Genomic DNA, 17425 nt, shown 5'->3' on the forward strand with positions numbered 1-17425 from the left:
GAGACAACTGTACCCAGTTAGGCAAATAAAGATAGTTGCAAACTTGATGTATAACAAACTAAGACCCAACATCTTAACTAATCCTGAAAATTCTCATCTTCCTCAATCTGCTGTACCTGCCCAGCAAAACCGCCTGCTCTAACCATATCTAGGCTAGATCAAATCCCACTGTACACTCATGGTTACAGAAGATGACCCCAAAATATATTTTGCCTAAATACTGACTAGCAAAATGTTAAAAACCAACATTCTATCAAAACTGAATCTGAAACCAAAGCTTCAACAAGAATGAACTTCTATGATGTAAGAACAAATATGAAACTTTATCAAAAGAAGTTATAAAAAATGTAACCAGATTTCACACATTAGTGCAGTAATTGATCAGCACTTTCAACTACCAGACTGCCCCTGCATCCATGCTAGTACACCTGTGATATTTGTGTCATCAAACAGGTGGTTGCTTTCAATGGAGGTCCGTGGAAGAGCAAAGTGTCTTAGAGTAGCTTGTTCTTTTTCTAACTCTTTTCTTCATCTTCCATATTCTTAATCATATTTAGGTCAAAGGTGGATACTATGGATACTTGTATAAAAGATTTTATAAAATTTTGAGGTGGCAAAGCTGACATTCTGCTCTTAATGCTTTCTTTACAAGATATGAAGAAATCTCTACTTCATATACTCAGATGTTGCAAGGAAGGAAGGGGGAGACCCTTCCAGTTAGCACTAACTCCCTGCAAGGTGGTTATTTTTATTCATTGTTCTCTTGGATTTAATGTGAAAACTTAAAACAGAAGAGCCCTTATCTATCACACTCACCTACTTTATACTCGTATGATACACAGTTTGTATTTTATACATCCTTCCCTTCCCATCAGACTAGGTCTTAGTGGGAGCTAGGGGGCTGGCTCTAACAGTTTTGCTCCAACACTCAATTCTCAGCCTGCCACAGAGCAGGGAAGAAGCAAATGAAAGCTGAGTCAGGAATGAGGACAGGCTGGGGACAGCCATGATGCCACAGTGAGACATCTCAACCCCATCTTTCTCCTGCCAGAGATGATCTCAGTTCCAGAGACAACTCCTAGGAGATTAGATTTCCAAAATCCCTAACCAAAAGATACTTTAAATTGGCCCACTCAAATCAGTCAAAATTGTCTTTTATTTATACACATCATTCCTTATTCTGAAAATACTTGAGACAGTAACTAATATATTCTATACTTACTTGCACATCCTCAAGCTCATGAGATTCTTAGATTCAAAAAGAAGCTGGCAGCTGCATAGAGGTACTTTGCATGAATTTCATCATCTTCCCCTAGCCCTGCTAGGTCACAGCAACTGCCACTACCTAGCAGGGAGGGAAAGAGTGGAGCAAAGTGGTATTCTGAGAGTGGCCACAGGAGGGAAGCTACAGTTCTCAAACATATGTTTAAGTCTCGTGAAGACAAGTATCTCCTCTCCAAATGGTATTTGGAGGATCTCAGCTCTGAACTGATCAAATTATGAATTAATGATGAGGCCAGTTACATACAAATATACAAAGGAAATTTTAACTTTGTCACATTCTGACATAAGGTAATGCTCAACTGCTATCTTACCTGTATGATGGGAAATGGAAGATAGTTCATGTTGTTAATAAAATACAGCAGACTATAGCTATAGCCCATAAATGCTCCAGCCAGTAAGAAGAAGAGGTGGTATTCATTTAAGCAGGTTGGTGCAGTAGGGCTATCTAAACTGAAAGGGAAAATTTAGGTTAGTAATTGAATAGTCAGAGACCCAACTCACTATTTTAAACTTAGTAAAGCAAGGTTTTGACTTAATCACTTAAGATATGTTCCAAGTTTCAATAAAATGGTTCATTGTTGGTAAGTGTGGGCAAAAGATCATTAAAATCCTTTTCTATGAAGCATGAGAACTTGACCACACTCCTCTGGAAGTCTGATAAGGCTAGGTATGTCACCTGCCACAGTAAGTAACATTATTTAAAAGCTGGCAAGCTGTATCGGGACTAAAAGGCACTACAAATAAACTGTATATACTTGACAGAGAAGCCATAACCACAGGCTTCTCTCTGTGTGCTCTCTCATAATTGGATATCCCCTCCTAGGGACGCTTTTCACTAAAAACAATTTATAATAGGAAAAAATCTGCTTTATATAATATAGCTGAGGGACAAAAGAAAATCAAGTATTCGCTGTAGTCATAGGACACAAGATTACACCAGTGATCAAAATGTAATCTATAACACCACCACGCGTTCAAGACTGTATTTTATAAAAGTATGTCAATGAAGTAGGTATTTATAATTGCTTTAGTTTTTTTCTGCTTTTTATGCATACTATCCTTCATTCTAACTCAACTTAACGCCACTGTTTCCAGGAAGCCATGTGTGGAACCTCCCTGCTTTCTGAAATTCCGAAATTTTATCTGCACATCTCACTTTCTCCATAGTACATCCACTACTGCTATCACATCCATTTCTACCATGTCTTACTTTGTCTATTGTTCTCAAGTTCAGCCTATGAGTGAATCACTCATAAATCAAACATAGCACCTTACACAAAATAAGTACTTTTAGAAAACTGTTGAATTCAGCAAACATAAGACATAATACAGATAAAAAAGTATATTCTGTAGTGTCTGGAAAACAAAGAATGTGCATACATTAATAAACCATACCTGTCATCTTTGGTTTAGTTAACTATATAAACTTCTTTGGAAAACACATTTAACATTACCTCTCAGTGCCAGTGCAAGGAACCACGAGCAAACTGTACCGCCCCTTGGTTATCACTGCAGCACACCAAGCCATCATCATTCCCATCGCAGCATGAATAAATGAGTGCATGAGCTGCTGAGGATGAATAATCTTCCCGATGAGCGCCAGTCTAGAGCAGGGAATAGAAGGCACGACTGCAAGCAAAACACATGACAGTGGCTTGGTAATCTCAGCACAGGAAGTTAGTGGAGCCAAACTATTTCCTCTTATCCTTGCTCCAAAGCATTTGTCCCACGAACATGCCAACAGGCAGGGAGAAAACCAGAGTCAATGTAAAATACAGTACAGAATAATTCTAAGCTGAAAAAATTTGAATAAGGATTGAATACAGAGATACACATACACAACCAAAACAATCTAGAGAGCGAAACCTAAGAACAGTATGATTAATACTTTGTTTTTTAAATTCCTTGGCTGCTCAAAACGAGTGCTTGGAGTCTGGTACTCTTCAAAGTGCCATAAAAGAATAATCAATTTTAAAAACTAGCACTTCAAGGGATTATGGTGATGGATCACGGGTGCTATGGTGATAGGAGAACTACAGGGACTACACCTAAGTGGAGAAATCAAATTCTGTACAAAAATTAACAATTTTGTAAGAAAATAAACAAATTTAATAAAAAATTTGTAAAGTTAGTGCTCACCTTCCAGTATTTGAAATGGTCAATTATATAATCATCTGATAAACCACAAAACAGGTAAATACTGATGGGGCCGAACACTAAAATAAACACTTGAATGGAAATTTCTGATGCCTCTCTGATAATCCAAAAGCATTTTCTGGCAAAGCAAGTATGGAAGATGAGGGATGCTAACCTGTGAAATCAGCTAGCGCAGAGTTCTTTTTTCAATAGACCCAGAAGGAAGAGACTTTGGGAGGCAGGAAACTAAGTGTGAAGGGAAAAGGCTTAGGTGCTTTACACTTTGGGAAGAAACTACTAATCACTTCTCTCACTTCACCAGAAATGCCCAGAGGCCCTATGTACTGTGCATACTCTGAATACTCTGAATATATCAAACCTTCTCAGTCTTCTAAGTCTTTTTATGTGCAATACCTTTTCCTTGTTTTCTACTTAATACAATTCATCCTTCAAGGCTTGGTTTAAGTTTTACCTCCTACAGGAAGCTCTCCAGGACAGATAAGTGGTTTTCCTATGTACTCTCATACTACCCCTTGGATTATAACTATGCTTAATATGTTTACTATCTGTCTTCCTATTAATTATGATCCTGAGGAAGAAAGTTGGGACTGTGCAATTTGTCTCTTCTCACCATACAATGCATGACTAATAATAAATGCATAAGGAATGCTTGTTGAAAAATGATTAGTCAGTTTCAGTAAGGACTAGCTTTGGGAGCTCTGGTCTGGCATATCTACGTACAGATGACACAGGTATATGTATGTAAGAACACATACTATGAGCCAAGGAGCTAGAAAAACAAAAGCAAAGAAGAGGGTATGTATTATAACATCCAGAGTTAATTTGAAATTTTATGTCATATCTAACAAGAAACTACTGAAGAACTAAAAGGAAAATGATGTTACAGTCAAAACAAGAAGTGTCAGAAAAAGCTTCTTCTTGTATCTTAAGGACAGACTCAAAGAATCTGAAAAGAGAAGATTAAGAAGAAAAACTGAGGAAAAGTAAAAAAGCTTTGCAATCTAGCAGGTTATTTCTAAAGGCAAAATGAATAATATTTTTAAAGTTTTTTCAAAAATCATAAAATTAGACTTTTATATTTGCAAAAGACCTAAGAAATGACCAGGTTCTGATCTCCTACCCCATAAAGGTATTATTTTTACAATATATCTGCTGAATTGTTAGAAGGTTCTAAGTTGTTTCTCGTCTCGTAAAATACCCTTAAATAAAGTTTACCATTAAAGCCATTTTTAAATGCACAGTACTGTGGCATAAGTATGTTCATACCATTGTGCAGCCATCACCACTATCAACCTCCAGACCTTTCCATCTTCTGCAGCTAGTACTCTGTACCTCTGAAATAATTTCCTATTCTCTCTTCCCCCAGGTGCTGGCAATTACTATTGTACTTTCTGTTTATGAACCTGAGTACGTTGGGCACCTCATGTAAGTGCAATAAAATATTTGTTCTAAAAGATCTAAGTATTTTTTAAAACAGAGAAACTAGTACTCTCAATTTTAAGCTAAGTCATTCAAAGACATTATTCTACATACTTTTTTAACATCAACACAATAAAAATAACAAAAAAATATACAACTTTGACATGAAACACAGCCTATTACACCAACCCACATACAAAATGTATTGAGTTTGACCTTAGAAAAATAAATTTGGACATTCTTAAGGTGGTTAACATCTGAAAACTCACCTGCATAGAATTCCACATTGAAAATACTTATTATTACTATTACCACTGACAGCAGCAGGAGGTAGAAGATTACATAGGAACTATACAAGTCATTGAAAGAATCTAAAACAGATAAAAGATACCTAGTGTTAGTTCATCCAGTTGTGTAGTTATATCCAATAAATTGTATTAAGAATAGGATTTGAACCACAACTATAACTTTAAGTTATCTTTGTTTTAAAGAATTTATTCATATATATAGCTGACAGGTCCAAAAGATTGAAGAACTACAACATGAGGTATTTGGACCAAGCAAACCAAGCACTGAGTCCTTTAAAATTATATTACAATATCTTTCAGATGACTCATATTAACATCAGACAAAATAAAACCATATGCAAAATAAATTTCACATGCAAAAGAAATACCATATTTAGTAGTATACCATGATCTTTCTAATAAAAGCAACTAGCCCCTATAGCTAAAATCAAAGTAACTTTTCTGGTAATAGCATAATCTATAAATATCTAAGTAAGCTGAATTTAAAAAGAATCATGATGTCCCTGTATAATACTAATACATCACATTTCAGATTAGCGCAATAACCAATATCCCATTTTAAAAAGAAGAGTTAAAAACCTGTATTATGCCTGAAAACTGGAATAAGAGAAACACAAACAAGGAGATTTTGCTGAATTAACTAAAATTTAATAACAAAATTAAACATTTCTTAAGGTACAACTCATTGACTAAAATTAATAAAGAATGTAAATGTGGAGGGCCCTCCCCAGTAGCACAACAGGTTAAAATACGGCACAGCACTATGAAGCTATCTGCAGCCTCTGCAGCTAGATTTCGATCCCTGGCTAGGGAGGTGACCCACATAGCATAGGATACATCGTCTTTCTCACCCATTGCTCCCCTCAGCAGTGTATTTCAGTAGATTTGCCTATTCTGCTCCCCACTGCCTCTGGTGAATCCTCTCAACCCCCACATCTCTGGCCTGTACCCCAGTTCTGTATGCATAAATAAATCAATCTAAAAACTATTAATCTCAAAATAGCTCTCAAAAAACCCCACAAAATTGTTTTCATTTATGTCATTTTCTAATGATTTTTCTGGTTCATGTAATACATATTCCCTGACAGATTAATAATATTACAGAATGAAATGATGGTGTACGTTATGAAGGAAATGCCTTAAAATTACCTCAGGGTAAGTATTTTTGGCATGTCAACATCGGTAGGGAATAATCAAAAATAAATTATCTGAAACATAATTCACCTCTTATGTTGAGAAGAAAGTCATATAAATTTTGTTTTCCCTGAACTGAGTACCACTTACCTGACAGCCACTGTATAGGATGAAATAGATCAATGCTGCTGAAGATTATAAATACTGTCATACAGATGGGTAGAAGCAGCACTGACCAAACAATACTTGAAACTATCCTCCAGCCCAAAACCTGTAATTAAACAAAAACACTCAATCATGAAGTCAGTTAAGCTACTTTCACTAGGCAAACACTTTCTTTTCATACAGGATGTCAGATACTAGTATTTATATACAAACCACAGTCCTTGCAGCTATAAGCCCAGGTGGTTACCACTATTAATAACACTTCACAACATTGTGTTATCAATGAAGTGATGCCTTAGTCAAGTTTGATGAAAACTAGGTATCACAGGGACAGGGGAGAGGGTTGTCTTATTAGCTTTACAACTTTTATAGCAACTTATACTTACCTCTCTAGTTTAAATTGATGTTAATCTCTAAAAGCAGTATACATTTTATGGGAATCACCTGTATACAGCTAACTGCATTTATAATGATTGGATGTACACTCCCTAATGGGCAACTACTGTGATGCATTTATATTGAATCACCAGTATATACCACACATGGGGCAAGTTTATTGTTAAATAAATGAATGCAAGGAGAGATATTGGAGGGTTTTAAGCATGGAAGTTACATGTTTGGGGTCATAAATCACTCTTGCATCTGTAAAGTGGCTATAGTGAAGATGAATCAGAGGGGACAGATTAAGGCAGCAAACAAAGCAGTTAGGAGGCAGTCCACAGCACCTGCCCAAGCCAATGACTGTAGACTGTAGTCAGAGATGCCTCCCTGGTGGTGCAAGGGGTTAAATATTAAAGCACAGCAATAAAAGCTATATGGTGCAGCAGACCTCTCCTGTCTTGCTCGCTGCTCCCTTCAACAGTGTATTTCAGTGGATCTGCCCTTTCTGCTCCCACTATATTTCTAGTGAATCCCCTCTCTCTCACACAGACACAGACACACAGACACAGACACACACACACACACACACACGCTCCCCACCTCTAGCCATACTGTACCCCAGTATGCATAAATAAATAAATCTTTTTTAAAATTATAGTCAGAATCTGAAGGAAGAAAATAAGTGGAAAAGGAAAAAAAAATCGCTGCCACATTTCTGAAGTGCATTAAGTCCTCACTTAATTGGTAGATTCTTGGAAACTGCAAGTTTAAACAAAAGGGCGCCATATAAGGATATCATGTCCTCAAATAACGTAATTTTGTTCTATGACTTTATTTAAAGACCAGCATTATAATCTACAGGACTTCCGTGATTTATACCATAGGTGGTAACGAATATAATGCTTAAAGACCCAAGCATTCGGCCTGGGCTACAGGTAGGTAGTAGTGTCACTAGGGTTCAAGTGCTATTCTAAAAGGCATCTTATTCCGCTTTCCCGTTACCCTCCACAAAATGGATGGAGAACCACTGATTCGACTTCAGCAAGTATTTCATGTCTTTCATATCAGCCGCACAGTGCACACCTTCCTCTAACACCTTAACAACAGACACCTGATCTGTTCATCTAACCTCTAAGCCCAAGTCTCTACTAACATCACGCCACATTCTTTCCAGTTCCGGATCTCCCCTACTTCTATCCCAAGTAACTAACAAGTCACCTGTTTTACACCCACTAAAGACACCACTCTTGCATCAAACCATACCCTGCCCCTTACACCATTACCAGCAGGCGTTCCTTACACCATTACCAGCTTCCACTCATGACTAGTAACAAACACTCAAACGTCGCGCATGCAAACACCCTGCCACCAGCTTTCTTCATCACGCCCCCTCCCATCCCATAGCCAGATTCCACTCAAGACGCCCTCAAAACCGAGTAATAATTCCGTCGGGTGGTCGGGTTCACACGCGCTCCCCACGCTACATTATGGCGGCCCCTCCCCCGCCCAGAGCGCACGCGCCAAGAGCGCCTGTCAAGTCTGCCCCCACCCCAGCAGCCTCTGACAGCACGCCACAGTGCGCGCAGCACTCACGCGCCACAGAATGTCCCGCGATCGCCCGGCGCAGGGCCGACTCGCAGCGGTGGCCATGGTGATGGCGGCCCCTACTCTGAGGGGTGCAGCAGGCTGCTCGCCCGCCCGCCACCGCAGTTCAAAGGCGGGAAGGCCCCAGAAGGCCCTCTCTGGGGCTGCCCCAATCTCTGCCTGAGAGAAGTACAGCCCAGGCCCCAACCCATCCCGTGGAGGCTTCGTCTGGACTGGCCGAACAGGCCAGCACCGCCTCGCAGACACGTCCCCTGAAGAGAGTTGGGACCTCAGGACCCGCCCTCTGGAACCTAAAAGGTCTCTCCGAAGCAGCGTCCTGGGGGCCACCAGAAACTGGGGGCGGCGCTGCATTCTGGGAACTGTAGTTCCCATGGTCCTCCGGCGGCGAGGATAAGGAAGAGCGTTGCATTGTGGGAGTAGCAGTTCCAAAGCACAGCATGCTGGGAGCCAGCTCTTTCCGGTAGTATTCTGTGGCATGCTGGGAATCGTAGTCTTTTAAGATAGTGATGCTAGCTAGAGGTGATTGTTTAGAATTCTACAGTTAGAAAGACCTTAAAAATTATTTGCCTTAGTTTCCCCTATTTTACCATTGACTGCCTAAAAGTGAAATCGAGGAATATTGCAGCCCTCTCCGCAAAGTTACTAATTTTAGGGAACCTGAAAAGTCATTTTACCCTAGAAATGCATTTGGTTTCCTAAGATCTGGTTTCTAGTTCCAGTTCTGCTGAGACAGGAAGGGTCTAGGGGAGAGGATAAGGCAGGACTCAAGGACAAAATTTTTCTGTTCTATGGGCTGTAACTAAAAGGTTAAAGAAAATCTGCTCCTTACTCTGTCTCTAGTGAATCCCCTCACCTCCACCCCAAGCTCTGGCATGTACACCAGTTCTTGAATACATAAATAAATCTTAAAGAAAAATAAAAAAAGGCCAATGACTCTAGGCCAGGCATCTGCCATAAATGTCCTTGACAGAGTTTTTTGTTGTTGTTGTTGTTGTTGTTTTAACTATTTTTCCCCCACCTGTGCATTCCTGAGCTAGCTTTCCACAACTTATAAAATTGGCTGTGTTTGGGGGTGGGGGGAGTTGAGAGGAGCGGGTAGGAGTCACAGACTCAGGAGAAAACAGGTTCAAACTGGAATTGCTGCACACAGCTTGCAGAGGATACACCTCTGAGTGAGCCCTGCATGATCATTAAACTGAGATGACTGAGACTGACAATTAGCAACAATAAATGGACTTTAGCCAAGCCCGCTCTCCTTAATTCCTTTGTTTTCAACCCCTAGTTCAAAAGTCTATATAGACCTGCAGCTCTGGCACCTCAGAGTCATGCCCAGAGAGGTCTCCTCAAAGTATATTTTGCTTGCTTTTTCACTTATCAATAAAATCCTGACTCCTTGCCTGCTCCCACGGTGTCTGTGGAGTCCTTTCTTATCTTGACTGAAGAGTCTCAAGAGCCCGTTCCTGGGGTTTGGGGAAATGATCCCTCAACTCCCAACAGGTGGAGCAATGGACGACAGCTGGTTCACTCCAGGTTATTTGCCTCTGTTGTTGGAGAGTGGGACTGAGGGGCCCCCAGATACTCTCTCATTGAAAAAGCAACGCTAATTAGTTCCAGAAAACCTCAGGGAAGAAACAGAAAAATTACATAGAAATGAAAGTTGAACTAGAAGAAACTTGAGTAAAGAACACAATAGCGATGCCATAACAAAAGGATTTTTTAATAAAAAGGGAATAAACAAAAATGATTTTTTAAAAAGCAATGAATAGCAAAGATAGACAAAGATGATCTAATATGTAACAGAGTCCCTGAAGAATCTGCACTCCTGTTTTAAGACACCACTGTCTCCAACAAGGTACAAGATACAGGAATTACTTCTTGTTTTCAAATTGTGTTAATATTATGTTTTTAAATAAGTCATCATTTCCCAAAATTTTCATTTCAAAGCAGTCAATTCTATACCCCTGGGCACTTTTATAGCCTGAAATATATAGAGTGGTGGGAGCAAATAATCTTTCTTTCCATCGGTAAACTGTTCAGCCCTTTCAAGAGATAAGGTTGTTGACGCAATAAAATGTGATTATCAATTTCCAAATGCTCATTAGGCATCTAAAGTTCCCTGTGAAACAGTACTTTGATGAGTCAACAAAAATAAATTTAAACCTAGTGGATCATATTTCCTGGGGGGGCATGGAGGATATATACCTCAGAGTAAACCTAAACTATTATTTTTTTTCAAACTCCAAGGCTTGGGGAAGAATTTCAAAGGCTCAGCATACTGAAAATAAGGATCAGGCTCCTTCTCCTTCAATACCCTCCCTTTAGAACCAAGCTATAATTCTTGCTGGCTGTTTGGTAGGGTTTCCTCTGCTGCCTGGATAGTTAGATTTCAAAGAAAAAGAGCAATAACAGGGGTGGGAATCCTTGAAGAAAAATCTACATAATATGAGCAAAGTGTGTAACCAGAATTTCACTCCCCTTTAACCTGGCTTAGTTTGTTTACAAGGTCTGATTTTACCATCTGCTGAAGACACAGACAATAAAATGAAATTTAATGATAAGATGAGGCTACTTGGTGCCCCAACTCCAAGTACATAAGAGCCATGATCAAAGGTTTTTCACATGAATACCTAAGTGCCTGGCAGGTACTAGGTAAAGGTTTTATCGCCCAAAAACAGCTTTTGATTCTAACTCCCTGTTAAATAACAGGTTGTCATGAACAAGTAAACCAACCTCTTAGTGCATCAGTTTCCTCAACTATAAAAAGGGGAGTAGTAGTCTACACTGTTTCTTCTATTATATAAATTGAGCACCATTACTCCTTTCAAACAGTGGGACAGTCATTAATACTATTCAACAAGTATGACAAGTTCTCTGCTTTTTAAACATATAACAGGATTGCACTTCCTGGCACTCTTTCAAGTTAGCTCTAACTGCTGATCAATGATTTGTGACCAGAAGTGGTATGTGTCACTTATAAATGGAAAAGTTAATTGCCAATGTGAAACCCTGCATTTCCCCCTTTCCTCTGGCACACAGACCAGCAATATTTGACATGGTAATTGTTCCAACAACTCAGGGGGCCTAAGTGATTAGAATGAAGAGTTTTCCTGGCAACCTGTGATGCACATAAAAGCTAGAAATAAAACTTTGTTGCTTTAAGTCCTCATTTGGAGCTTACTGTAAAATAACCTATAGATTTTGATACTGGATAACACAAAAAGCTAGTAAATACAGTAACCTAAAGAAGCCTTGAGAAGGAAGAACAATTATTTGTGGTGTGGTCACATACATCTGAAGCAATATGAGCCCCATCCCCTAAAACAGATAGTGTTGTAAATCAACATTACCTTAATAAAAAATAATACACTTTTTAAAAAAATTCTTAAAAATAAAGAGGCTTTGAAAAGTACTAAAAACTTTGTATGAGGCCTGCCTGGTGGCACAAGGGGTTAAATCGCAGAACCATAAAACTATCTGCAGCCACTGCAGCCTGGCAGGTGACTCACAGGGCACAGCAGACCTCTCCTGTTTCGCCTGCTGCTCCCCTCAGCAGTGTATTTCCATCAGCCTGCCTGTTCTGCTCCCCACTCTGTCTCTGGTGAATCCTCTCACACCTTGTACCGCTGGCCTATATACCCCAGTTCCTGTGTGCACAAATAAAATTATTTTTTTTAAACCCTTTGTTTAAAAAAAAAAAAGGATAACTTTTGTAAGATGAAGAATAAATAAGAAGTCATTATATAAAAAAAAACCCTTTGTTTTATGAATTACCTTATTAATTTACCCCACCAGCATTACACAGCCCTGAGTAGGGACCAAATACCAGGCTGTTCCCTGTTGGTATGTACATTGGAGCAGAGATCTTCCTGTCTAGTATACAAGACCCTCATTTTTCTAAACCCTACTCTCAACTAATTCATGTGGTGGTACTGGTTATCAGTTTTTGTTTTATAGTTTTGTTTTTGGAAATTGAGTGAATGTAGGTCTGAGAAACTAAAGCCCCCGCCCACCTCACCAACAAATATTTTTTTTTCTCCTTCATGCCGCTGGTTCAGCTGTGTTCTGCATCTCTAAAGACCATGTCTTCCATGAAACCTTACCTATCAAATCTCTCCTTCTAAAAATTCTTAATTCCACCATTCAATGGATATGTCTGCCCTGCCCAGAGACAAAGAACAAAATGTGGAGTCAGATGATCGTGCATTCAAATTCCCTCAGTCTGAAGATCTTGTTTTCAATAGACATGTGTGTTACATATTGGGCAGTGAGAATTATATAAGCAATTTGCACTTTTGCCCTTCAACATATAAGTTTCTCTTTACTATATAATCATGTATAGCGGAAGCCGATGGGAGAGCTGATGTGAAGCAGGAATTCACACCCACATCTACTGTTCAACTCTTTTGTGTACTATTTCACTGTATATTTATTTGCTTACTCTCTACTTTTTAAAATAAATGACAAAAGTTTGTTTTTTTAAATGATTATTTCCTTCATAGAACATTATTCATTGAAAAAATTTTAAATTTATTCATAGAACATCTTTAATTCCCTCTATCTGGGAAAGGTGATTACTATGTAGTTTCGCCCTTAGGAACAACACTGGCATCATCTAGTACTTTATCCTGTGCCCTTCTTTTCCAATCTCTGTTTTGAAGCAATAGTCTCTTACTTTTGGTTAAAAACTATAAAGCAGGGCCCTCACTGGTGGCGCAATGGGTTAAAGCACAGCACTGCAAACTAGCAGCAGCCTCTTCTGAGCAAGATCAAACCCCAGTCCCTGAGGTGACCCACATGGCGTGGCAGACCTCTCCTGACACACCCGCTACTCCCCTCAGCAGTGTACTTCATGGATCTGCCTATTCTGCTCCCCACTCTGTCTCTGGTGAATTTTCTCACCACCCCTGCACCTCTGGTCTGTACCCCAGGTCTGTATGCATAAATAAATCTTTTTAAAAAATTATAAAGCAATCTGCAATTTATAAATGTCCTCTCTATTCTTGTTCCATTTTTGTTCTAATGTACACTTACCTTTAAGGGCACATAAACATTATAGTCTCCTGTCATTCTACAAAAAGATGTACCTTAAGCATTTGCTACCTGTTACTTCACAGGTCATTTGAGTTATCTGAATTATGTTCTCTTGGAGATGTCTCAGAAATGTCTCATGAGGCCACCCCCTCTGTTCTATGATGATAGCATTTTGTCTGACGCCTTTATATTTGAAAGTCAGTTTCTCTAATAACTCTTAGCTCACATTTTCATTCCTTCGATACCTGAGTCTCTAGTCTTCTGAAACAAAATGCAGTTGTCAAAAAGTGTGACAAGAGCTCTACACCCAGAGCTGTACCTGCACTAGAGGATTCCTCCCGGGGAAGCAGCAGTCTGTCAGCATGGCTCAAGAGTTTGTAAACAGCAAAATCCAGCCAGGGAAGGTAGTGGTGTTCATCAAACCCACCTGCCCTTACTGCAAAAAGACCCAAGAGATCCTGGGCCAATTGCCCTTCAAAGAAGGGTTTTTGGAATTTGTCGATATCACAGCCACCGGTGACACAAATGAGATTCAAGATTATTTGCAACAGCTCACTGGAGCCAGAACGGTGCCCCGGGTCTTTCTGGGTAAAGATTGTATAGGTGGATGCAGTGATCTAGTAGCTATGCAACAGAATGGGGAACTCTTGAAGCGGCTAAAAGAAATTGGAGCTCTACAATAATTACAGTTCCCAAGCTGAAGTCCCCCTGAGAGATGGATGGCATCGCAAATGATGACAGCACATCAGTGAATGAACCGGGGCTCTATTTACCCAGCTACAGCAACTGTTGACTGCCAATTCTGAAATAATATTAATGATAAAAAGGGAAGGGTGGGGGAAAAATCAATCTTTTCTTCTTTTGATTCAGTATTAAAAGTAGACCAACTTGCCCCAAGTCATAGGTCAGAGAAGGTTGATATATAGCTTAGAATTCTTCTAGATTGGTCCTTTGGGTTCCATGGCTTAGGATTCATGCAATGACCCCAGAGAGGGTCTTTCTGTTTGGCAATGGGTATGTTGAGTGATTTTAATCATGGGGTCCTCAGACCTACCCCATTCTATCTTAATCAGTGCTCTGAGCTAATGTTACAGACCTTGATAATTCAGATCTTATAGGAGCTGCTCAACAATTCTAGGAAGGGCCTCAGGACTCAACTGAGAAGCTCCAGATGGAAATTTAAGCTCAGTTGTTTTCAGTGGGTGCCTCAGGATCAGAGGTTCAAGTGCAGTTGTTGCATTCATGTAGCAACACTCTGTTATACAAGGTATTCCAGGTATGTGTTAATTTGATTTAATGTGTCACAAAAGTAAAACATAAAATGTAAGCATTTGCATATAAAAATATAAAATCTCCAAGCATATCTGTGAAAGGAGCCAAATTTGAGACACTGGCCTAAATTTTTTCTTCCCCCCCTTTTGAGAACTTTCGAATCCCTTATTTTGAAGTTTGTTCTAGAATTGCAAGATGAATTTCCTTTCACAGTCTCTAGTGTGAAAAGTTAATTTCTTTTCTAATAAAGCACCCTGCGATTTTTTTGTCTAAAAAAAAAAAAAAAGTGTGACAATATGATTTTCTTTTCCTTCGAAGTGAATGTCTTTTAGCCTGGATGGCCAAAATGTATTTTCTTTAAAACCCACCAATTTTACTTTTACTTTAGAATATGTTTCAGTGTCTTATCTTTCCTAGAGCTGATTTCCCTAGGTAGCTTTTCTCTATGTTGATTTCCTTAGGTCTCAAAGTTTTTACATTTTTTTTCATGAAGTTTTCTTTTTAATTTATGGGGTGGTGGCAGTGGTGGTGGCATTCTCCTTCATTACATTATTTTTTCTTCTCCAGAGACATGTAATACACGATAGGTTTTTGTTTGCCTCTGTTCTGTATGTCATTTTGCCCTGAATGCTTTGCTATTTCTTTAGTTGTTCTGGAATTAAATTTTTTTTTCATTTTGTCACTTACTCCCTTAAGGCATCCTCTGTCATGCAACAACTATGTTACTATGATATTCCTTCTAGTTCAGTCTTTATTTATGAATTTTCTCTGTACTTTCCAATTCTTTCTGAGTCTCATTTCTAATTTCTGCTGTCCAATTCTGATCTGTCCTCCTTTCATATCTTGTATTATTTTCTTACTTTAGGTCATTTTGAAATAATAAGTTAGAGCTTTTATCTGGTTTTGTGGACATGTCTGTTGGGATGCTTCCATTTCATTAGGGATGTTACTCCGCTCCTGGTTCTCATTTTTCTTATAATTTCATTAGATTGGGCTGCAGTCCTTTCTGTTGCTCATTTTTCATGAAATTAGTTTTCCTGCACATTAGGAGGGAGGGGTGATTCAGGAATGTTTTATTATTTTCAAAGTTCTATGGCTTCCTTTTCTGTTTCCATGAAGTGTTCAAAATGTAACTTCATACTCTGAGGTCCCCTGGCTCTGTTCCCCTCTCCATTCTCGCTCAGCCTTATTGTTCCTTTGCCCCAAATATACATGTCCTACCCTAAATCTGCCCATAATGTCTGTACTGGTGTTCTGGAAAGACACTTGAGCTGGTTTTGAGACTTCATAGGATCTGGGCTGTTCTAACATCTTCAGGCTTACTTTGATCCCGTAACTTATCAGCTACAAATGAGACCATTCTCCAAATGGTCCACTGTCCTTAACATGTAGTTCTTGTTCATGATTTTGGGGACCCTTTATTTTCAGATTTCTCAGGCATCTACCATGTTGCTTCCCTCTCTCCTTTGCACAAAAATACCAATACCATGCAAGTCGGAGCTGCCATCTACTGAATTTTCAGATTTGTTATTTCTTCTCCTAGGTTGTTGTAGATGGTGTCTGTAGGTTTTGGGGGCTGTATAGCTTATTTGCTTTGCTTTTAAGGGGGAATAAAGGAGGTTAGGAAATGTTGCTATCACTGCCATCTTCCCATACTTCTTTTTTCAATTATTTATATGATGCAAAATGACAATGGACAAAGCTCATTGATTTTCTAGTCGAGGTCCCGACGTATCATTCCTTCTTCCTTCCTTACTGAGAACATTTTAAAACCAAGAAGCACTTCCCAGCCTCCCTTTTAACCAGGGGTGACCATGTGATACATTTCTGACTAATAAAACATAAGCATATTCAGAGCCATACCCATCAGTCACTCCCCTAGTCCTTGTGACTGTGTGCTTAAAGCCATTTTTGTGTGTTGTCCTGGGACCTGGGGCCCAGAAAATATCCTTTGATGGACTGAATCACTTCAAGCATGGTAGGTGAGCCCTAGCAACAGTTTTTGCAGAAGCCATTTCAAATGGATACCCATATCAGCAACTGGGGCACTCTGTATCTGACTGCTTGGCTGGACTCAGGTGACAGATGGCCTGGAACCTGTTTTAGCATGTTCCCGGGAACCCAGGTGAGGGATGAAAGAACCCTGCTGGCAATCACCTAAATGGAAGGTGCCACCTTGCTTGTGGCACTACCAGTGTCACTGGCTCTAGTTTTGGATCAACACTCAGGGAAGATTAGTTAAACAAGGGGAAGGTGGCACAAGTCTTGTTAAAGCACAGCACTATGAAGCAATCTGCAGCACGGTAGGATCCTTAGCCAGGGAACTATCGACATGGTGCAGACATCTCTGGTCTCACACGCTTTGCCCACTGCTCCCCTCAGCAGTGTATTTCAGATTTGCCCTGTGCTGCCCCCCATTCTGTCTTCTCATCCCTGCACCTCAGCTCTTGTGTGCATAAATAATTAAAAAAAAAAAAATAGCTGGGCAGACATCTCAGTGGCTTCGGGGTCAGCCATTTTGAAAGTGGATACACCAACCTTTCCCCCACACAACCCTATCTCCCTCTATGGGAACCCCCAACATTTTCATGAATCCACAGGACAAGGAGGCTGGAGCATCTGGGTTGGCTGTTTCCTAAGACCTGCCCAGTTGTTAGCCCCAGTGAATT

The 17425-nt window shown here is 39.6% G+C and overlaps 2 protein-coding genes across 2 annotated transcripts; one reads left to right on the plus strand and one right to left on the minus strand.

Annotated features, from left to right (window-relative positions):
- Positions 1–1663: 1663 nt before the first annotated feature.
- NDC1 (NDC1 transmembrane nucleoporin) lies at positions 1664–8644 on the minus strand. The gene is made up of 5 exons (XM_012722552.1): positions 8442–8644; positions 6453–6573; positions 5130–5231; positions 2739–2913; positions 1664–1729 (listed from the first exon to the last, which is right to left on the minus strand). The coding sequence occupies exons 1-5, from the start codon at positions 8496–8498 to the stop codon at positions 1726–1728; spliced, it is 459 nt and encodes a 152-aa protein (XP_012578006.1). The 5' UTR covers positions 8499–8644; the 3' UTR covers positions 1664–1725.
- Positions 8645–13785: 5141 nt separating this feature from the next.
- LOC101619985 (glutaredoxin-1) lies at positions 13786–14316 on the plus strand. The gene has a single exon (XM_012722164.1). It carries the CDS (start codon positions 13847–13849, stop codon positions 14165–14167), a length of 321 nt encoding a protein of 106 aa, XP_012577618.1. The 5' UTR covers positions 13786–13846; the 3' UTR covers positions 14168–14316.
- Positions 14317–17425: the final 3109 nt, after the last annotated feature.

This window comes from Condylura cristata, unplaced genomic scaffold, assembly GCF_000260355.1.
Source record: "Condylura cristata isolate star-nosed mole 26May11 unplaced genomic scaffold, ConCri1.0 scaffold00008, whole genome shotgun sequence".
Taxonomy (NCBI): Eukaryota; Metazoa; Chordata; class Mammalia; order Eulipotyphla; family Talpidae; genus Condylura; species Condylura cristata.

Bases quoted from the DNA above. Each gene is read 5' to 3' on its own strand.
- NDC1 (XM_012722552.1), bottom strand. From the start codon at position 8,498: ATGGCCACCGCTGCGAGTCGGCCCTGCGCCGGGCGATCGCGGGACATT. The intron at 6,574-8,441 runs GTGAGTGCTGCG...GTTTAATTACAG, and splicing joins CGCGGGACATTCTGTGGCGC to GTTTTGGGCTGGAGGATAGT. The intron at 2,914-5,129 runs GTGAGTTTTCAG...TTTTGCTTGCAG, and splicing joins CAATGTGGAATTCTATGCAG to TCGTGCCTTCTATTCCCTGC.
- LOC101619985 (XM_012722164.1), top strand. From the start codon at position 13,847: ATGGCTCAAGAGTTTGTAAACAGCAAAATCCAGCCAGGGAAGGTAGTG.